The sequence below is a fragment of the Aythya ferina genome (assembly GCF_964211825.1).
Source record: "Aythya ferina genome assembly, chromosome: 6".
NCBI classification, from domain to species: Eukaryota; Metazoa; Chordata; class Aves; order Anseriformes; family Anatidae; genus Aythya; species Aythya ferina.
Window position 1 is genome coordinate 8747729 of NC_140303.1, and position 22551 is coordinate 8770279.

At 46.7% G+C, this 22551-nt stretch overlaps 1 protein-coding gene and 1 long non-coding RNA gene across 2 annotated transcripts in view; both read left to right on the top strand.

Annotated features, from left to right (window-relative positions):
* The first annotated feature begins 887 nt into the window (after positions 1 to 887).
* On the top strand, positions 888 to 17211 carry FRZB (frizzled related protein). Its single transcript, XM_084522937.1, has 6 exons — positions 888 to 1423; positions 7227 to 7274; positions 11759 to 11824; positions 13883 to 14087; positions 14308 to 14371; positions 16013 to 17211. The coding sequence occupies exons 1-6, from the start codon at positions 970 to 972 to the stop codon at positions 16121 to 16123; spliced, it is 948 nt and encodes a 315-aa protein (XP_084379063.1). The 5' UTR covers positions 888 to 969; the 3' UTR covers positions 16124 to 17211.
* A 4709-nt stretch (positions 17212 to 21920) lies between these two features.
* The window catches only part of LOC311438769, a 30007-nt gene continuing 29376 nt past the window's right edge, over positions 21921 to 22551 (top strand). The window contains exon 1 of the long non-coding RNA XR_014694300.1: positions 21921 to 21950. This is a non-coding gene — a long non-coding RNA (uncharacterized lncRNA). The remainder of the gene's footprint in view (positions 21951 to 22551) is intronic.

Genomic DNA, 22551 nt, shown 5'->3' on the forward strand with positions numbered 1-22551 from the left:
GTTTGTCTGCCTCCGGTGAGGGAGAAACAAGCTTGGGGAGGGGGCGTACAGACCCTGTGAAAGGGAGGAAGAAAAACCAACAAGGGAATAAATCAATCCCAGCCGTCTGGGCTAGCTGCTCCCTTCTGGTGCAGGAACAAAGCTGTCAGTGCCCGTTCCTGTCCTCTGCAGCCCTTCTGTGTGTGTACCCGAATGCAGAGGCCGGCACCCCCAGGCACCCCCACATCCCTGGTAGCGAGCCCCTGCTCCCTGAAATCCGCCCTCCCGGCACCACAGCCCCACTGTTTTTCTGTTTTTTTACAAATTTAAATGGATTTATATAAGCGTAATGAGGACAACTTGGTGTGGATTAGCATGGCTCTTGTGCGATACGGTAACGAGCTTTGTTCTTGATTTCTCCTATGAGGTATTTTGGGGGCAAATTTGAGTCAGCCCAGCTGAACACTGCTTTATTCTAGGAACTGACTTGGTGTGGTACCGTTCCCTTACTGCTGTTATTTAGGTTCATGGGTCTTAACCAAACCCTCACAGCCCCCCAGCACCCCCGGGACCTGCTTTTATCACGGAGTTTGTGCTAACCCATCAGTCCGGCACCCTGCTCGCGTGGTCGCCGCTGTCAGAGCGGTCCCTTTTGGGGCAGGATCTCCGCCACACGAGGCCGGGCGTTGTCACCGGCCACCCCACGGGTTTCACACTGCACACCGCAGCGGGATCGCTCTCCCTCCTCCACCCTCACGGAGGGGACGGGGATCCCTGCCGGGCCCGGCCCCGCTCCTTTGTTTGCTCCCTGCCCCGGGGGCGGGCCCGCGGCCGGGGCCGGGCCCGGGGCCGAGCGGGGAGCGGCGGCGGCGGCGGCGCCCGGCCCCTGAGCCGCTGGTGCCGCTGGTGGCCCGCAGCCGTCGGAGCTCGGGGCTCGGGGCTGGGGGCTCGGGGCTCGGGGCGGTGCTGCGGGGCGGTGCTGCGGGCGGCATGCGGCGGGGGCTGCGGGCGCTGGCCCTGGCCGCGCTGCTGCTGCTGGGCCGGGCGGCGGCGGGGCGGGCGGCGGCCTGCGAGCCGGTGCGCATCCCGCTGTGCCGGCCGCTGCCCTGGAACGTGACCAAGATGCCCAACCACCTGCACCACAGCACGCAGGCCAACGCCGTGCTGGCCATGGAGCAGTTCGAGGGGCTGCTGGGCACCAACTGCAGCCCGGACCTGCTCTTCTTCCTCTGCGCCATGTACGCGCCCATCTGCACCATCGACTTCCAGCAGGAGCCCATCAAGCCCTGCCGGGCCGTCTGCGAGCGAGCCCGGGCCGGCTGCGAGCCCGTCCTGCTCCGCTACCGCCACGCCTGGCCCGAGAGCCTGGCCTGCGACGAGCTGCCCCTCTACGACCGCGGCGTCTGCATCTCCCCCGAGGCCATCGTCACCGCCGAGGGTGCCGGTGAGTGCCCGACGAGCCCCCGGGCCCCCCTCCGCCGCCTCCGGGGGCTGCAGCCCCTCGGGGTGCCCCCGGGAAGGGGCCTCGCGAACGGGTCCGAAGCCGGCCGGGCTCCGAAAGCGATCGCGGTGAGAGCCGGAGGGAGGAAGGTTTTTGCTGAAAGTGCCCCCGAGTTACCTATTGCTGAGGAGCTCGGCAGCACAATGACCCCTTTGAGGGATCCCAGTGCCGGGTCCGTGAAAACTGCCTTTCAGCGAATGGGAACCTGCTGACATTCCCATTGCGGGGCTGAAAACGCTGAACCGATGCATTATGCACCGGGCTGAAAGAATCCTTCTTGAGGGAATGAAAATGCTCCTTGAGAGAGCAGGAGGAAGGATTCCTGTCCGGGGAAGAGGCGAGGTGAACACTTCCAAGTTTCATTCTCCAAACAGAGGAGCGCAGCCAAGTAGCAGACAGGGAGAGCGAGCTGCCGCGCGGCTGGCACGCAGGGCGCCTGCTCTTGCTGTGTCTCCTCAGCACTCCCAGACCTCAGGCTGCTTGTAGACCCCATCTCAGAGAGAAGGCAGAAACATAAACCCACTTTTAACAGTCTTTTCTTGAGGAGGATGGTGTTCTTATTCCTTGGAGGTGAAATCTTGATTTTTCACTTTTATAAAGGAATATGCTGCCTGCAAAGTAAGAGTAGGTGACTGCCCTGTCCTCCCAAGGTCTCCGAGTTAGTACTGGGGAGGACTTTAACGTGTTTGCCTGGTCCTTCTGGTAAGGTGGCAGCCTGAAGGACAGCACGGTCAGATGGTTACCGTGATCAGAGCAGAGGCTTTTGCAAAGCAGGGTCTGTGATACATGATGTGAAAAGGCTCCTCTGACCGAGGACACACCTTGCTAACACTCCCTCTCACCACTGAAGCAGTTGGTCTTGGCTCTGCTGTTGCTGATGCCAAGTTGAAGATCAGGTGAAGTTCACTTGTTCCTTTTTTTTGGTTGGTATCACTGTAAGGGATGAAAGACTCCTCATCGGTTGTGCTCCCTGTGCCTGCCGGGGATCAAGTAGCCACTGCTATGTCCGTGATGGAGAAGGCTGCTAAGGATAGTGGAATTGCTTTGTTTGCCTGCACAGCTTTCCTCCAGCTGAGCCCTAGAGTTAAGAGGGGCTCGGGGAACCCCTGGGCTTGTGCTGGTCTCCAAAATGTTCATTGCTGATGCTCAGATGCACACACACCTCAGCCTGCGTGCTCGTCTGCTGCTGCCTCTTGCGCTGTGCTTGTCTCCAGTGATGTGTTTGTCCCTGCTTGAAAGGGGGAGCTGGGTGCTGCCTGTACTAGGGAACAGGTCCATCGGTTGAATTTCTGGCTCTGCAAGTGTTAAAGTCATGGTATCAGTGGGCCCTACTTGAGGAAAATAGGGAAACGTGCAGCTTCTCCAGTAGGTGCAGGAGTGACTTTGCAGTCCTTGATGTTTCCCTGTAGGCAATTGCGAGTGGTGCCTTGGTAAAGGCAGTCATATTTCACTGTATCTTATTTTCTTAAATGTTTTGTTACTTCTAAGAAGCTCACACGTGCTGCTGCCCTAGGAGGCGGCAGGAGTCCTCCTGCTCCTGTCACAAGGAGATCTGTGTCTGGTTTACGTGCTTGTGGGTTTCTGTATCAGTCAAAGTGGCCTCGCTGCTGCTCCAAACCATCTGCTCATCCTTGCACATACTTCATCCCTTTGACCTGGAAGAAGAGCAGCCTGGATTAAAAGTAGACGTAAAAGTGAAGGCACATCAGGCCGTCAGCGAGATATTGGAGAAAAGGGAAACATCATAAACGTGTACAATAAGCGTCAGAACCATTTTGGGTGATCATCATAAACAGGGGATTAGAGTCCCAAATCCCTTTAGAAATACAACCTCTTAAACATTAGTGAAAAGGAAAGATTATTTAATTGATGGAGACGTGCTGCCAGATCTTTAATGAAGCCGTGGTTTCTCCACGTAGTCCGAGTCCTCTACATCTGCCTGTACACCGAGATAAAATCACAGTCACCCAGTATCTGAATTGGTCACTGTGTGCTTCAAACAGAAGCAAAAGAAAGAACCCTTTCCCATGCTCGCTTTTCACACATTGTGACCTTCATTTCCAAAGGAGTGGTTTCCAAACGCAAACTCAGATGTGGAAGTGAGAGGAAACCTTCTGCTCCTTGATGGTGATGGCTCTGAACCTGCCGGCTCAGTGTTGGTGGGAGTGGGCGATGAGGAGCTCAGCATCCTTGTGTGCCTACGGAGCCGCCCTGTGGCCTGGGGGCTTGCGTGGTCTGCATTCAGTTTCAGCTGGGACTGATCTTCACATTACTTCTGCTGTTTGTGCCTTTTCTTTTCTTGCAATTAGATAAGATGCTTGAGTTGTATGCTCAAAACTAAGTTTTGCCAAATTGCTCCTTTTTTGCAAGGCTCTCACCCAAACCTGTGGTCCAAGAATTGTTATCTTGCGCACTTACTATGCAAGCGGCTTTTCTCTTCTCTCTTTGTTAGTGTTTTAATGGCTTTCCTCTGAAAAATGATTAATTAAAACAGCTTATTGGAAAAAATCGGTTTGGATTTTATCCCCCACTCTTAACCAAGATTTAGTAGGAAGCCTTTGAATCGGAGCTCTGGAGAACATTTCCTCGTTGGCAGTTCTGCTAATCATCGCCGACAGATATTTCTTTCAAAAGATTGTTTTGCAAAGACAAAACTTGGCAAAGAGCTCCACGCTGAAGAGAAGAGGAACAATAGGAAGTCAGCTGTTTATTTTTTAAAAATAGCTTTTTTAATTTCTCGTGTCTGCCTGACGACTGGAGGTCCAAGCAGCACGTGGACGAGCCTGACGGAGAAGTTCCCCCCCACCTGTCCGACGGATGGGGTGCTGTGGCTGCTGCTCAGGCTGGCCCAGACCTTCATCGTCCTCCCTTCCCTGGTGGGTGGGAAGGGACCAGGTGAGGAGAGCCTGACCTGTTGGTGGCCGTGGAGAAGATGGGGGAGCGGGAAGCCTTTACCCAGACGTGTCACGTAGTGGGGAAGGTCTCCAGCTGCCTGCACAAGCCTGCACTTCTCTCCCTCGGTAGAAACTGCTCATCCCTCAACACACACAAGTGCCCTGAGGACAATTAGCATCACCTTAAGGCTGGTACTCGCCTGTGCCCAGCCCTCCAAAGTCAGGAGATGAGTCACGAAGTGACACGAAGGTGCCTGCTTACTCCTCTGCCGTTCACGGGCAGACACGGCACGCTGACCACAATTGCAGAGCACAATCCACCGCACGCCGCAGCCTGAGCACAGCACAGAAATTGCAGCCGTTTCCCCAAACAGCCGCTTATGCACACAGCCTTCTGAGTTACTCGCCCACCACACAGCCAGCTGTCTCCTCACAGACCCATAGCCACTGGCCTGGGGTAGGGCACGTGGCCTGGCAAACAAACGTGTGCAGAATTAGGAAGTGGGCTGAGGTCGCGGTGTGCTGGAATTTGGTTCTGTAAAAATAATAATAATGCAATTAAGTTGTGTACCCAGGAGTGGAAGAGAACGTCTTGTGGAAAGCAGGTTCAGTTTGGTGTGTGTTTGTGGTGGCAGGCTTGTAGTAGGCACCTTGAGTGTTCACCACCCTCGTTGCATCAGCCTTACTTCTGAGGAGAGTTCCTCGGGCACGGCAAGTGCACGTGGCTCTGGCTTGTGTTCAGCTGTAATACCGGAGGGAACTGGACCTTCAGCTGATGCTGGAGTGGTACCAAACGGGATCCAGCTGTAGGTTCGATTTCAAATTCAATAAGCTGTGGTTTCAATTCAGGCATTGTACCCTAACAAACAGATTTATTCTCATGTCAAATGGTTATTAATGAAATCTTGTCAAGATTGGAGCTTGCTGGGCCACATGAAGCACCAGAAGGAGTTGTCTAGGGCATTTGCAAAGCCAGCCAGCCCTAAAAGCAAGCAGGGAATTTGGCCAAGGAAACCCAACACGAGGCTGCTGCTGGGAGGTCGTGCAGACTTGTGTCTGCCGTGGGAGCAGCCAGCGAAGTACCAGGCTGGAGGCTCAAGGACTTGTCATGCTGTTACCACGCCAGAAGGAATTTTCCAACACTACCTGATGATAGGAACTTATTTTTTTTAAATTCAAGTGATTAATCCGAATGAAATACGTAAGCAAGGATTAGTGTGTATGACTTGACTTGTTAGAAGGCAGCATGGAAAAGCCTTGCAGCTACCATGGAAGTACACGGTTACCGAAGACCAAATTGGCACCGTTAAAACCTTGTTTTTGTTCCATAAGCTAATGTACCACAGCAGTTTGGTGCTTTTTTGGAAGAAAACGCATTTGATTTGAGGTAGCAACCAGGTATTGGACGTAAAGGAGCATCTATGCAATCATTCAATACTGTTTGCTAAATCTTTTGCTAATTAGGAGCAAAAAGTCAAAAATTTCATAGTGAGTAGGAGTACTTACTTCTGAAGTCCCAATTTTGGGAAGTTAATCATTAAGTAGGCAAGTAATTTACATGTTTTTCAGATTTCCTTGCATCTTGCTAGTCCTTTAGCCTATCTCTGTTAATGTAAGGGAAGTTCCACGTTGCAATGAAAAGTACAAAGATAAATATGCATTGAGATGAAGGTATGGGTTTTTTGGTTTTGTTTTTTTTTTAAATGCATGGCCAAATTGTAACATTAAATAACTAATACTAGATATCTTGTAGACCAGTATTTTAATTATGTATTTACGTAATCTATGATTAAATAACAGCCCCTGCCCTTAAAATTCAGTCTATGCATCTAAATCCTTCACCTATGCCAAGTGTCACTCCAGGCTGTATTGCAGCCACGAGAGGAGCTGCTGTTCCGTGGCTGTGTGTTCACTTGTTCTGTATTGCAGTAACAAGGTTGTTGTATCCAAGATACTGTAAGCATCTAAGAAGGATGATGTTGGTACGATACCAGCTTCGACAGCTGAAAAACCTGTGGAAACTTTTGGGTGTGCAGGCTTACAGAAGGGGGCTTGATCTGAAAGCTCATTTGTTTCCCATTTTATTTGTCCTTCTAATAAAGTATTCTACCTCTCTCCCCAGTCTTGTTTCTCTTGTGTCTTTTTGCTTGACTTATACAAGGTTGTGTGCATTAACATACTCGTTTCTCAAGACCAAGTATGTGTGTAAGTCGATTGAACTGTGCAATTTAATAATAGATTTGAAATTACACATTTTACCAATGCGAGGCCCATTCTATGTACAAGAGCATCCAAAAGCAGTTCTTTGGAAGTCTGGCACAGGGCCTGTTTTTTTTTCCTCCTGTTCTTTATCTCTCCTTCAAATAATCAGCATGTTTTTAAATTGAGGGGAAGGGGAAGGTCTGAAACATTTGTTTTGGCATTTGCTTCAATGATACGATTGTGGTTGGTTTGATTTCCTCAGTAACCAAAAAAACAAACCAAAAGTAATTTCTCCTTCATCATCTAATGAAATGCAAACACTACGTGTGCTTTTTGTAGATGCTGCAAATTCCTGCCATAAATTTCCCTCCTTGTCCTGAACCTGCCAGTCTGTGCACCTCTGGAAATGGGCTATTTAATCTGCTTCAGCCCGTCATGTTGTGTGCCGTGTTTGGATGAAGCGTAGATAAGAACTGATGTCAACTCTAGCAGGAACAGGCTGGCCTCTGGAACATTGCAATCCGATTATTCATTAAGTTTTAATATACTAAATATGAGAGAAAGAGAAAGCGTTGCAATGGGGGGTTGTTGAAATAATCCACTATTAAACATCCTAACGTTTCTTTCTGTATTTTACCAATCTGTGCCAGATTTCCCGATGGATTCTAATAATGGCAACTGTAGAGGCTCCGGCATCGGTGAGTACGGTTTTATAAAGCTGTCTAATGAGCTGCGTAAGCACGTCCCTTTAATGCTTGATGAAGTAAGAGCAGTACTAAGTGATGCATAAATACCTGGCTTTGTCTTGAGATCCTGTAGGTTGTGCTTTTGACTGGTACCTGTATCCATCACGGGAAGGTGAGATTTGGGGCTGGTAAACCTCTGTACTTCTGGCCAAATCAGCCCTCCAGCTCTTGTTTCTTCTGCTTTTGCCAGGGCAAAATTGCCATGAAGTGAAGGTGGCCGTGCTGGTCTCATGACGAGTTCTGTCTCGAACAGTGAGAATGATCATTACATGAATTTTCCTCCCTCCCACCAAAAATGTCATTATTTCTTCAGCTCTTCCAGTTGTTTTTCCATGCATAACTGAAAATGCAGGGAGGAAAATAATGCTGTAGTCGTTGGCAGGCTTTAACTAGCATACCAGTATGAGTTTTTATTTAACTGAGAAACGCTTACTGCAGTGATGAAAATCCCAAGTGTTTAAACCACAAAGCGACGCAGTAGGACGTTGGGATTGTACGTACCAAAAGAAACGTCCTTACACCTATAAATACCATTGCTGTGAGTTGTAAGGAAAGAAGCAGTGAAGTTGCAGATGCTCACAGTAACGTGCTGCAGAAGTAAAGTGAAAGAAGTTAGAGATGTAATGTTCCTTTTGTTATTTATTCGTTTTAGCCAAAAGAGGCTAGATTCAAGCAGGCTGTTTGAGATTCAGTTGAAAAAGAAAAATGCAGTGCTTTCTGCCCTATTTTCCTTAATGTTAATTCCCTTTGTGGCGCGCTGGTGAGTAGGCTAGCTCTCTCAGTCACTGAGGGTAAAAACAGGGTTGTGGTTCATTCTGACTTGCAAATTAAATTCTGACCTCTCTGTAGATAATGGCAAAACTCCCGTTAACCTGAGGAGATGGAGAATGAGACCTTCTGAGGCTGTTTTTATTCCAACAGCTCCCCCGTTGCTTTTTTTGTTGTTGTTGTTTCATTTTGTTTTTGCTGGAACTGAGTAAAATCCCTTGAGTGCTGCCACTATTCACAGGCAGTGCAAAGCAAAGCCCAGTTCAGTAGCTAGCAGATTATAGAAAGGTGCATTTGTTGCTCAAGCAAGCCAATGACTATAGGTTTTCTTGAATTTTATTACCATTCCCGTGGAAGTTTTCCTCTCCAGAGGTGCTGACCAGCTACAGTACATGCCGAGGTCCAGTTATTAATGTAAGCACCTAAATATGGTTGTGGAATGTACAGTTAGACACCAAGTTTTGCTAACTTCAGCACTGATCTCCTGCCACCTTATATCAAAAATATCAAACATATCTTCAGAACTGCCTGCCTTTAGGGATGCGGGCTTGAAAACTCACATCCAAAACAGGGGGTAAAGATGCATGGAGCTGATGAAGGAGAAGGACAATGTTCTTATTGCTAGCTTTTATTGTCGGAACGCAGATTGTGGTCCAATGTGCTATATCCATTTCAGCTGGCTTTTTTGCCTCTTGGAAGTAAGCTAGATTTTTGTCGGCTTCCTGAGATGCTTTTTAGTCATTTAGACATTTTTTCCAGGCTTTTTTCTCCATTAACTTATCAGGGAAGCATTTGCCAGGTTCGAGCACGTGTTTATGTTGTGCGCACACGTGTATGTAAGATGGCAGTTTGTAGGTAGCAGCTACAACAGAGAATCTTTTCCCCTGTAATCCATTGGTTTGGGTATTTACAGGGAGCTGTTTCCCATGGTATAGATGCTGAGCATTCATTAGTATTGTGTTGACTTGTATTAAAAAAGAATATTTAATGGCAAAGTCAGCTGAGATCTCAGCCCCAACTTGATGTGAGCCTCTGCTCCCTGTCTTGGTTTATAATCAGTTTGGTTTATAATGAGTTTGCAGTTTCAGAGCTCTTCTGGTGGCTTTGGAGGAGAGAATCATGTCAGATGGGACTTGCCCTTAGCATCACGAGACACAGTGCATTTTTAACACAATTCTTTTGCAGCCACCCTCCGAGGATGTTCCCTGCTCTGGGAAGGCTCAGATTTACAAGAAATATGCATCAATCAAAAGAGTATTTTCTAATCCTCGCATCGCGCTCCCGTTGAAAGCCACTGTACCAGGCGTTGGGAGAGATGAGCTGCTTCTTGCTCTGCGGCTGGCTGACCTTGGCAAGTGCCCCTGTGCCAGTCTCTGCATTTCTAAGTAGTAACTAGAAACAGTGCGTCATTTTGTAAAGTTCTCGGAAATACAAACTTGTAAAGGACGAGGACAGCGGGAAGGTACCCTTTGTGAAGAGCACAGCCAGGTCTATCCACTAAGTTCCACACCAAGAATAATCAAAGGCACTCCTCAAATTTAAAACAAATAATCAAGTTAAAAGGCAATCCAGTATTACCTTAAAATGAGGGAAATGTGAGGCTATATGTCCTTGTCCTGTAATTTAGACTATGTTTTTCTACCTGTGCCACAGAGCAAAGTGTTGCTGAGCAGGAGAGTATAAAATGTGTTGGATGCGAATGCTGAGATGCCTGCATGAGCGTGGGTTGTAGGAGCCTCTTGTATGGCCTGTCTTGAGGCAGCTTATAAAATGGGCCATAATTCAGTCTAAAATATGTATGAGCTCCCTCAGGCAGAAAAGAAGCCAAAAATCACTTCCCTTCTCAGCTTATATTATTTTAACACAGTCATACAAAAGCTGAAGTCTGTAGGATCCTATATATAGATTCCTGAGGACATTTGAAATTCAAGGAAACAATATCCTCTTCTTGTGCGATGTTCTTCTCTTTCCTGGATTTTTGGTACTTTCAACTACAAAAATCCTCGCAATCCAAAATAAACAATAACTCGAGAAGTCCATAACCGCAAGATACCATCTTTGTATTTAATGCAGAAGTCTTAAAAAGAAAATAAAAGTTCTTCCCCAAACTCTTCGTGGTGGATTTAACTAAATGCCCGGCGTCATTATTTTAGAACAGTGTTGTACAGAAATAGGCTGTATTGAGTCTTCTTTCACTTAGGTGCTGGGTGAAATGCAGCCAGGAGGCAGGGGTGGTATTTAGGACACAGAGTATGACTGAGGACACCGGAGTCCTGCTCACAGCTCACCTGTTCTTTCCCAAAGGAGATTTTGTTTCCACTGATGCATTACATTAGATGACCACGTACGTGTAATACTGGGACCTGCGGTTGGAAATGGGTGACATTTCTTGCTGGGTCTGACTGTGAGAGGCCACCAAACTAATTGCACGCTAGCAGTTAGTTTGTGTTCTGAAGGTCATCCATCCTGCTAGGTGGGCTAGTAATTTCCCTGCTTTAATTAAACCTGAGGTACAGGATCCCGATGTTATACAGCGAGCCCAAGCAGGAGGGTGGCCCAGATTTGTTGTTAGGCATGTCCAAATCCCACACGTACGGCACAAGCTCCCATTATACCCAGGGCCGATGACCCACGGTGTAGGTTTTAGGCTGGTGGCAGCCTCTCCCCGTTATTCCTTCCAATTTAGACAGCGAGTGTGCTGGTGGAACCACAGTGGGTTCTAGGGGATGTTGCCAAGAAACTGCTGATCTTTCCTCCTTGGAAAGCGCAAGCTGCAGGCATCTGCTGAGCGCTGTGCTCAATGAGGTGGTTGTTGCCCTGAATCGGAGGTTTTCAGCTGCTGGCCCTGCTGCCTGCTGGTCAATGCCTCCATTCCCTCCTCTGGCTCTCTCAGTTTTCAGTCCCACACTCCATAACACAGGCTCATGAGTAGCTCCTTGTTTTAGTTACACCTACGCAGACATTTGTTACTCCAGGAATTTTCAGTCCTCATAATTTCTTAAGGGAGAATTCAGCACTGCCCCTCCTTAGGTTGTTTCGAGCGAAATGAGTTGGGAACTGAGGAAACAGCATCCCTGAGGTGAAGGAGCCTGGTTTCTTGCCTTTATCCCTTGCTGCTACGTGGCTTATACCTTTAGGATGAAATATAGTGCCAGTGCCAGGTGGGTTTCCTGCAAGTCCTGAATGAGTAACCTGCCTGACCACTGCTTGGTGCGCCCTCTTGGCCAGGGACTCTGCTGCTGACACAAGACCTGAAAGTTATGCCCTGGGATGTGTCAAAGCCCCGTGCTGGATGTAGCCCTTAATTTCTCAGCCGGATCTGTATTTTAGATGAAGCACTGTCTGTAGGACATACTTAAAAATAAAGGGTTGTGGTGTTTTTTTTTTGTTTTTTTTTTTTTTGGAGGCTAGGGTTTTGTTGTTGTTTTGTTTGGTTTTATTCATTTATTTTTTTTAATTTCATCTTGTCAATTTTCTTCTGGAAACCTCTGCTGCTCAGTTTCAGAACATCTTCCAGCAGAAGTACCCTGTGCTTTTTAACATTTAACTTCTCTGTACTAACTAAGTAAATTCAGGGAGATACTTGTCAGGTGTGACCGTGGGGTTTGGGGGAGATTGTCAGTGACCAAATGCTGTTTTCTTTCTAAACAAAAGTTTCTGTTTTGTAGAGCGCTGCAAATGCAAGCCTATTAAAGCTACCCAGAAGACCTATCTACGCAACAATTACAACTACGGTAAGGACAGCTGCGTGGCCAGCTCCCAAGCCCTGTAGGAGAAGGCTACAGGAAGAGAATTAAACGGGGCTGGGAAGAATTTCACAGCAATAGCCCATGGACCCAATTACTGATGGTTAATCCAGTAGTACTTATTACAGATGTGGCCTGAAACATTTCCAAATTCAAAACTGAGAGTGTTTGTGGAGGGATGAAGGGGATTAGCTTAATAGGGTAGTACAAGAGTGTCTCTGTTGACACTGCGTGGTAGTTAATTCAGCATGGGCATTCGGGGTTCATGCACTTCTTTAGTGCAAGGAGTCATTTGGCAGAAGTGACATTGTGGGCTGCTGCGCTTGAACCTCCTCTTGTATTTACAGCTCCGATGTGTTCTGCTTGCACAGGAAGGGATGTTTGTGGTAATTCTTAGGCCTGCAAACTCACCCTGGCATCTTACAGACATACTAGGCTTTTGCCTTCCTGTGCGTTGAAGCCATCAATTAACATCTTTCTAGCTGTGTTACACTGGCACTAACACCTGTAAAAGTGCACGGTGTCTGTATTATGTCCTCTGTTGCCCAGGTTGCCCTGGTTTTCTATCACAGGTCCACTCTGCTACTTCTATTCATGCTGCTTGTTTCAACCAAATTAAGCCAAGGAGGTTGATGAATACGTATCACTGAGGGGAACTGAACAGTCAGGTCTGTTCTTGCTCCTATTACTCATGTGAACTGCCTGAAGTTCACTGAACTTAAACACTTCATTTCAGTGGTAGCGATTGCTTAATATTTATTAAGATTATGCATTTATCCAACTGTTGCCATATAAGCTTCCTTTCAAAAATAAATCCTATGGAAAGCTAAAAGCTTGTAACTGCATTCAGTCAGACGTTGTTGATGTATTTGAGGTGACTAGTTTTGCATTGTTTGGGGTTTGTTTGGGGAATTGCTCCAGACTGACTGGTCTGTAGTGAAATTACACACCTGCACTTGGTGGTCACTGAGGGTGCTGCAGGTGGCTGTGTGTGAGCTGGCGGAGATGACCCCTCAGCACTTCATATTCTCAGTCATATTGTATCCCTCTTTTCTCACTTGTGGAAGCAAAGAGGTTTCAGAATGCATTGGAAAGAACACCAAACTGAAGTAGGATTTTGTTTTAAACTCTTAAGAGGTCTTAAGAAAGAGGATCACTAGATAAATTATGTTAAATGCATACCAGTTATTGATTGTTTTTAATGTTGCTGCAGTATGTGCTGGCTGATTGTCTTCATGGACAATATATGCGAAGAGATGAGTTGTACTAGTCCACAGTTTTCAGATCTGTAATGGTTTTCATTTGCAAGCTGTTAAAGATGTGATATTCTCTAGAGTGTGACCTCTGGATTTGCTTTGCATTTACATGTGGCATCAGTTCACTGGTCACCATGAGAGGCCCAAAAATCTGTTGTCTTTGAAAGGCAGCTTTCCCTCCTGTGCAACTTAAGGCAAAAAGAAAGGGCAGGGGAAGAAACAATTAAGCGGGTCACCAGGTCAAGATCAGGAGCGTTTGGAGTTCATAAAGAACAGAGCAGATTGGTGCTGGGTCACTGGAGAGAGAATCAAAAAGGTAAAGGCCTGTCATCCAGCAGGGATAGCGATACAATAAGTTTTCATGCATATGCACATTTCATGAAAGGCCAAGAGTGACAAATTAAGTTCAGTCACATGTACTCCAAGCAGTCAAAGAAGGAGTTGTTGTGGCACAAGGGAGAAGAAGGGCACACAAGGAATGAATTAAATGCACGAAGTGGAAAGAGCAAAGAGGAGGGGATGCTAAAAGTAAAGCCCAAATTTCATAGGACACAAATCCAACATAATTCCTATGTGTGACCCACAATGTTTTGAGATATACCCAGCTACCTGCAGCCTCTGGGTGGAGGGGGAAGCAGTGGAGAGATGGGGGCAGGGGGGTTGCTTGAGTCCAGCTAAGCTCCTGATAATGGCCCATACAAAAGTCTAATCCCAGAGGTCACTGAGAACCACCCCGGGTGACCTGCATTATCCACTGCCGTTAACTATACTTCTTGTCATTTCTTCCCAGTCATTCGGGCGAAAGTGAAGGAGGTGAAGACTAAATGTCACGACGTCACTGCGGTAGTGGAAGTCAAGGAGATTCTCAAATCTTCCCTTGTGAACATCCCAAAGGACACTGTAAACCTTTACACAAACTCCGGCTGCCTGTGCCCCCCGCTCAGTGCCAACGAAGAGTACATCATCATGGGCTACGAAGACGAGGAGCGCTCCAGGTAACTTGCACCATTACCCTCGAGGTGTTTTCTGTGGTTTGTTTCCCTGCCCCTGGAGCTTGCATAGGGTTACCTGCAAAGAGAAACTTGGTGTCACTCTTTGGATCACCTTCCAATATAATAATCATCTTCTCTACTAGGGGGACTGTCAGGGGTCACAAAGCTCTGGGGTTGTATAGGTAGTGCGTACCTGCTGATGTTGGACTGTCTCCTTCTGCAGGTTACTCTTGGTGGAAGGCTCCATCGCTGAGAAATGGAAGGATCGACTGGGTAAAAAAGTCAAGGTAAGAAAATGGCTCACCAGAAGCCAAATGTTGTAGATACCATGAAACAGCTACCAAAGCTTGTCAAAATTAAGAAAGAAAATGCCCATGCTGAGCCCAGTTAATTAATAGGAGTGAGTGTTTTAACTCTGTAGGCAAACTGTGCCTTCTGCAACGCTATGCACTTCATTGGGATCGTACGGCTAGTGAAAAAAAGGCTTTACAAGTGTCTTCCAAACTAAGTCAGAATTATACTTTTCAGATTTTAATACTCTTGAAATCTAGTTCACAAATTATGGGGGTTAGCAGATATTGTAAATTTGTCTCTCTGGCTTAGATGATGGAGGTGCATAATAAGAAAGACTTGCATTTTGTGTACAGTATCCAATTGGAAGTAACAAAGGCAAACGATATATGAGAATATACTCTATAATGTTTTCTAATTGTAAAGTACTCTAATGCCTTCCAAGCCCTGGAAGCATGGCCTTTGTGCTTTGATGCACAGCAGAGTATCGGGGATTTTGTCATTGCTAGGAGTGTCATTTTACACAGATTGTTCTTATTTTCAAACAGTTTCTTAACTTTTGTCTTACCACAGTGGTTGTGCCTGTGCAAACCAGGCTCCTCTTCCACTGAAATCTTTCTTCAACTGTTTTAATGGTGGCTGGCAGGAAAATACTGTTCTCATTACAAATACAAGATTTGGTACATCCACAGAGATTACATGAGGGAAAAGATATGGGGATCTTATTCCAAGTTGCTGTTTGATTTGGCAGAACTTTCCAAGATGCAGTGCCGCAGAGCAAACACCGCGTTGCTGCTGTGGGCTGATCTCTGCTTAGTCCCAGCCTGGGGGTGGCAAGGTGATTTATGGTTTCTTTCTTGGAAGCTCACTTATTTTCTCACTTATTTTCTCACTTTTTGCACAGCTGGGATTGCCTTGTATTGAGGATTGGTTTCAGTTCAATTCAGATGTTTTTCTGCCCACCACGGGTTTCAATATGCAGAGCATTTTTGTGATGGCTCTAGAGCCTCAGCAGTGAAGAGGCCCACAGATATAAAAAAGCAATAACTAAGCTCCGTTTTTATTTTTTTTTTCCAGTCCTGTGATTTCTTAATCTTGTTCGTTCTTGCCACACTTCCAGTTCTGGTAGCTCCTGATAGATATTAGCTGTGGATAAGGCTTACGAAGGTTTTTGTGTCACTATATGAAATGATTTCTGGTACAGTAGTGGTGCTTGCATCAGGAAACTAGTTGTATAATTTGAAGTATAAAGGGCAAGAAATTACTGATCAGGAATTTATGGCATTGATGGCTTCATAACTTCAGACTGTGTTATGTTAGTGAGGTGCACAAGCTGATGAGAAGGTGAAACACTTTTCTGCTGAAGGTGTTGTACCTTGCATTGGCCCTTTCATTCACAGAATATACAAGAAAATCAGGCCAGGGAATGGATGCTCCTCTCCGTTCGAAATAATAATACTTACAACTTCACATTCCTCCCCTTGGGTCCAACGTGGGGTATCGTGGGGGCAACAATGACAGTTTTTTTTTGTCAGTGTTGCTTGCAAATGCACGTAGTTGTCCTACTTACAATATTTATAAAACTTAGCTCCTTCTTCTGCTAACTGTCTGCAATTCGTCTGCATTTTGATGCGCAGCGCTGGGATCAAAAGCTCCGCCACCTCGGCAAGGGGAAAGGAGAGCCAGGACAAAGTGATGCAGCGCCCAAGCCCGGCAAGGCCAGCAACCCCCGGCAAGCTCGCAGCTAGAAGTGAAGTGCCCTATGCCGAAATTCAGTGGACTATCTGTCAAGACTTCACTGTTGGAGCAGCAAAGGAGAAATTGCACTATTGCACGTTATATTCTATTGTTTACTACAAAATAATGTTTTAGCTTATATTAGTTTTTATTCTTCCTCTTGTTTTCTGCCTTTTTGGTTTGGTTTGGTTTTGGATGCGTGCAAGCTCTGGAAATATAAATATATATTTCTGTTACTAAAAAACTGCCCTTACGAGGCGGGGAGAGGTCAGGACGTGCTGAAGTTGCCATTTTATCTCCCAAATCTTCTTTGGGGGAGAACCGGTGCAAGCAGGAGATTTGGCACAACCCTTCTTTAAATCACAACCCCCACTGGCTTCCTTGGGCCGGTCCTCGTCACAGCCATGGCCACTGTTTGCAGAAACCCCTTGCTGGGGAGGGGAATTTGTTGATGTAAGTGCATAATTTTTATTTCTGAAACAAAATAGCCATATATGTATTAATTTACACACAGTTCAAGTCACATGGCACTTCTGGAAAAATAATGGAAAAGAAAATAAAATTTGAATACTCTCTGGACTTTGTAGGAAACCTCACAGTCGTGCCACCCCAGGACTTAATTTATCATACACTTTTTCTCTTATAATGGCAGTTTCTTTTTTTTTTTTTTTTTTTCCTCTTCTTCTTTCTCTCTGCTGAGTTGTAGGAATAGACTGACTTACCAGGCCTGCTCCTCAGTACAGGTCTGCACTTTATCATTTGGATTTTGTGGTTTTATTCTTCAATCTGTGCCTACATAAGCAAGTGTTCAATGCTCAGTAAAATACGTCCAATAAAAATCTTGTAGTTCTCAGCATGGACCTTATCTGACTTTTGAACCAACATCATATTTTTATATTGCTGTTCAAAATATAAAAACCAAAACCCCTTTGTTTTTGTACTTTTATAAAATTCTTTGCAGATAGTAACAACGTATTTGAAATTATCACTCTGTTCTTCTGTTTTTCTATTCTCTCTTGCTCAAAAGAAATTAAAGTGATGTAAATAAAATAAGTCCTCTCCACGTGTAGTTACAGAGGGGAACTACTCGAGATGCAAATGGCTGTTGGGTTCTCAGCTTGTGTTTTCTGTGGTCACCCTAGCACGCTTAAATGCATTCGGGCTGCCTCTTGTTAACACAGAAGTGCTGCAGTTGTTAGGTTGAAAATGTGCTGATAACAAGTAAACCCAGAAGTATTTGGGAACGTTTATAATATTATGTTATTTTAAGATTCCAGTTAATAACCAAAGGTCTCAGGGCAAGTCTTCCCTCTGTGTGGATATCAGGCAAGTTGAAACATAGACCTGTGTCCTGCAAAATTTGCAATCTGTTGAGTTTTCTTTTTGCTTTGTTTTGTTTTGATTTTTTTTATTTTTTTTTTGCTTTTAAATAAAGGGGTAGTGTAGGGAGGAGATGGGTTGTGAAGGTTTGAAGTGACATTAAGTCTCCAGCTGGTTCAGTGTTTGCTCCAGATACTGTGCAGGCTGGATCAGAAGCTGTGGAAGGGATTTCAAAGGAAAAGCTGAATTTAAACAAAAAAACAACATCTGGAAACTTTGCTCTGGTCTATTTTGGACGTTGTTCTTCATCTACTCTGTTGCTTGGCTCCTGTTGTTTTTTTTTCCAGCCATGCTGTCAGCAAGCAGGTCTCTCTGCCTGTGGTGGGGTCCAGCAGGTACATCAGGACCAACATCATCACTGCAGCAGCAAGAGGAGCCAAGAGTTGAGTAAGCAGCAAGTGCTGTGAGGCCCCTTGCCAATGTTATCAATCATATTTACTTATTGAGCTTTGGGCTTTTTTTTAATGCAGCGAATAGTAGGCAGTTCATAGTAGAAGGAAGGGTTGTTGCACAAGATGCCAAGATAACCAAACTTCTGAGTAGTCCTGCTTGCTGCTGTGCTCATAACCCCATCCTCAGAGCTGTCTGAAGAAAACTACTAAGTTTGTAGTATTGCACCCTGCTTAATTAAGTCTCAACTAGAGATTAATGTGTCGTGTATTTTAGATTCTGTGGTATGATTTATTTTTTTTTGTTTTGTCCCCAAATTCTGTTGAGCTTTGCCTAGTGCTACTCCCTCGTCATTACCCCAGTACTTCACTCAAAAAAGTCATCGTCTGCTAACAGGTAACTCAATGAAATTGTTTGTAAAGGTCCTCCTCCCCATCTAGCATCTGCTCCATTTCTCTCTGGAGCTAAGATACTCTCTCTTCACCTTTTACTCACACTAGCTGGGGACAAAGGGACAATAATGCCTTCTGGGGACAAAGAGAAGGAAAGCAGTAGCTCCACTTCAGTTATTGAGAAGAGCTGGTTTGCAGTCAGCTTCAAGTCCTTACTGCTTTCTTTATTTGCTCGGCTTGAACTCATGCCCAGTCTTTGTGCAGTCGACAACACGATGACCACAAACTGGGGCAGGTATTTTTAATGCTGTTCATCTCTGCTGTTGTGCATTTCCAGCGAGGACAGGGGGGCACCGTGACATCCTCTGAAGGCGAGCGGAGGTGCTAGCAGGTTGGTTTCTCTGCAGCACGCTCGTGAGGACAGCTGGTCACCCCTCGTTCCTGCTCAGCTAGGAGAGCAGCCGAAGAGGTAAGGGGGGCTTGTTCATACCTGCTACGGCAGCCACATCATGGGCTGCACCAAGCAGGGGCTTTGCTGGTGAGTCCCTTCAAATGGCCGTCCAGATGCTGGAGAGAAAGCTGTTTTCCCTCTTTTCCCCAAGCTCCTCTAACAGCAGTGAGGCAGTGCGTATCTCTTCATTCTCCATCTTCACCTGCAGTGAAATCACTTGAGGGTCGTCGTCAATCTGTTGTGAAAATCTCTGTCGCTGTGGAAAGAGTGCTCTGTAATGACCATGAGCTTTTAGCTATTTTAGTTGAAAATGCAAAATCTTTCTCATTTAGAGATTTTTGTTTGTTTTTTTTTGGAGGCAGCACTAAAATTGTATAAAAGGAGTGCAAATAACACCAACAACAGAAAGTGTGACAGCCAGCTTATTAGCTGTGTACAATGCGGTTGTTTCAGTGGGTGCCGCACATACCTATGCACACACATGTGACCAAGTGTCATGGGATGTATAGAAGGATTGATTGAAACCATGCCTTTCCCACATCTGGGTTATATTATTCCAGAGAGCAAATATGCAGCCTACAATCCCTGTGGATAATTAGCCTGACATGTTGCTTATCAGAAGGCACCCTTTCCTATCACAGCTCGGCAGCTGAGAAGGCAGGAGGAATAAACACCACAGTCGCTATTCACAAGCCATGTCAAGTTTTTGGCAGGGGTTCACTCGTGGTGTTAATACATCTGCACAGAAGGTGCTGGGCATGTTAGAAATAGCATGGCAATAACATGCCTTCCTTTCAGTCCACGCACGGTTGTTTTGACGTGCAGTTCCTCCTAGAGTAAGCAGCGTCTGTATGGTGAAAACAACCTTCAAATTAGTGCGAACGAGAGCGCTGTGCATTTTAACAGCTCTGCGGAGAGAGAGTGCCAGAAGTAGGAAGAATAAAGGCCTCTTGTTCTCAGAGTCTTTGTTCTGAGAAAAATGCCAAATCAGGATCCTCGGGGTGTGTGCTGGGGGGTCGGGACTCAAGCGGAAGGGAAAGCATCAGTGTCTTCAAAGGGAGGGGAAGGCATCAAAGAGCAACACTGTGTAATATGGCTTAACTAGGATCGGGGTGGGGTTTGTTTTGTTTTTTAAAGATTCTGATGCATCAAACCTGAGAACGAGTATTAGCAGAGTGTAATATCAGTGCTGGGAATAAATACGTCCGCACCACGTTAAACCCTGAACAAATGTGGGGCTGGCTAGGGAGCAGCTGACTGCAGGGACCCCAGCCTGGGAGCTGCCAGGGCGGTCAGCAGCTTGCCAGACAGCACAATGTGCAGAGAGCGCTGCCAAAATCAACACCCCGAGGGGTTTGCGGTGCAGATTGGGCAGGTAAGGCAAGGGGACAGTAAGGATGAATGAACACTGTGTGCTGGGGAGGTACTACAGCTGGGGAGGGCTTACATCCAGCTGCGCAAGAGGTGCTGGCTACCACTGGTTCCCTTCACTCTTCGGAAATGAGCCCAAAGCCAGGTTAAAACAGCAGTATTTTTTAATGGGCAGCCTCTCTGTGGCTACCAAGGATGGCACGTGAGGTGTTATGCGGTGAGACACAGCGTGTCAGCCTCCCCGATGGCCGGTCTCAAGGTGGGGAGCTGGAGCTGGAGGAGACGGGATGAACATTTCTCAGGGAAGACAAACCCATTCACTCCTGTGAGACCCACTGCTGAAACTGTGCAACTGGTGGCTGCTCGGCAGCTTTAGGAGCTGCTGGTGGAGGGAAAGTGAGCGCTAAGGAGAGAAAAATTGGGATCCCATGGATAAAATAAAGAGCATGTGTAACTAAGGGCAGCATCACGCCATCACAAGTCAACCACCATTTTTTTTGCTGCAGACTGAGTCTAACTGGATGTTGGTCACCATGGCACGGGCTGACCAGGCTCCTCCATCCCCCAGCAGACTTCACAGAGAGAATGCCAGTCCCTCTGCTCCCCCTTGCCGGCATTTTCCTTCCTTGTGGAGCCTTTCCCCCAGCACCCTTGCTCAGCCACCCCATCCAACGTTTCCTGAGGGCTTTCTTTCCAATACAGGCTTCCCTCCTGTTCACTGCTGGATGCTGGTCTTGCTCTTCTCCTTGCAGCTCTCCCTTTTCTGCTGCCTCACATTTTTCTCCTGCCTGTTTCCTGGCTGCTTATCTGCCTTTCTTCCGCTCATTGTCTGCTGCAGCCCCGTTCCTGCAGCTGCGGCCAACCTCCCACCGCCGACTTTTGGGCACCGGGGACGTCCGCTCCCTCCCTGCAGCTTGCATCCAGTTTCAAGGTGGTCTGCGGGTATCGCTTACAGGGGAATGTGCTCCATCTTCTGGGAATTTAACAACCAGACCCATCTGGGGAATGGAATTGAAATGTCAAAGAGCTCTTGGTACGTTGTTGACACTCACAATTTAATGTCAAATTCCTCCCCTCCCAAATCGCCCAGAGATGAATGTGCTGGAGCTGCTGCGTGGAAGGACTGGCTTCTCCTTGCCTGTGTGGGTGGGTGAAGCTTTCTTCCCTAGCTTTGCCCCTGGAAATGACTGAATTTGAAAACCAGAGCAAAGCAAACAAACAAACAACGACAAAACCCCAGCCCCCAGCCAGCTGCTATTTAATATTTCAGGCTGTGCAATATGCAGTGCTGAATATTTCAGCTCAGGAGGAAAGCTGGAGGACTGTTGGGCACCCATCAGCACTGTGGTGTGCAGAGCCCCCCCAAATCCTAAAACTCCTAAACCCTGAGCACCACATTGCCCAGCCTCCTGAGTGCAAAAATCCGGCATGGCTGTCTCTAATGCGCTACTTCAGGAGGAAAAAAGATGTTAAAGAGGTTGCCAGTTGAATTTCAGTGGGCTTTAGCACATTTATTCTTGCTCAATGTCGGCATGTGTGTGCAGCTGAAAGGAGGGCCAGCTCTGAGCAGCGCTAGGGAGGCTCCTTGGGCTGACAGCCCTACTGCAGAGAAATTCCCATCAATCCAGCAGCACGTGGCTGCTGTGAAAACCACTCATTATCAGCTGGATCCCAAAATGTTCTCGTGCATTCCAGATATTTCTGGGAGCAACTGGGAAAGCCAAGATGTGCGTTTTACCTTAAATGGCCCTGAAGATCAGTCGGGCTTTTTGGCCTGCCCCTGCTTAAAACCACACAGCAAAGCGTAAGCAAATGCTGATGCCCACATTCCTGTCGTCATTACCCTGAGAACAGGTTAGCTCAAAGGTCTTTAATCCTTGAATTTCCATGCCGAACCCCTGGTTACCCTCTCTTAGCCATTGTAAAGACTCTGCTAATTCCCAGAGCACTGATTGACTGCCTTCAGCTAAAACTCTTTTTAGCTTTTGATGTCCTTCCTAACGATTTGCATCTTTGTCTTTTTAAGTATTTAGATGCCTCTGGAGCTTGATTTACATTTGTAAATAATGCTTTGTGAGTCCTGCTGGTTTGCTCCTGTGGACTATGCGTGATGGAGCCAATGGGAAATAGGTTTTGCAGGATTGTGCCCCGACTCTGTGCCTGCCCATGTGCTTGGAGGTAGGGTTCTCTGCATCCCCATCCCTCTGCAGTCGGCCAGATGTTCAGCTCCACGAGAGCTTGTTTGTCTTCCTCAGACACTGCTTGTTTGGGGTGGTGTTTCTCCAGAGGTCCTTGAATGAGATGAATAGAAATAACGGGAAGTCTCTGAGCATCTGCTGCATGAGGCTGATGGGGATGCCATGTGCTTTCAGGCCTTTTAGTGACAAGAAATGAAGGTTGGGCTTCATTGCTCATCCCAAACACCACTTGGGCATGCCTGTAAATCACCCTCTTG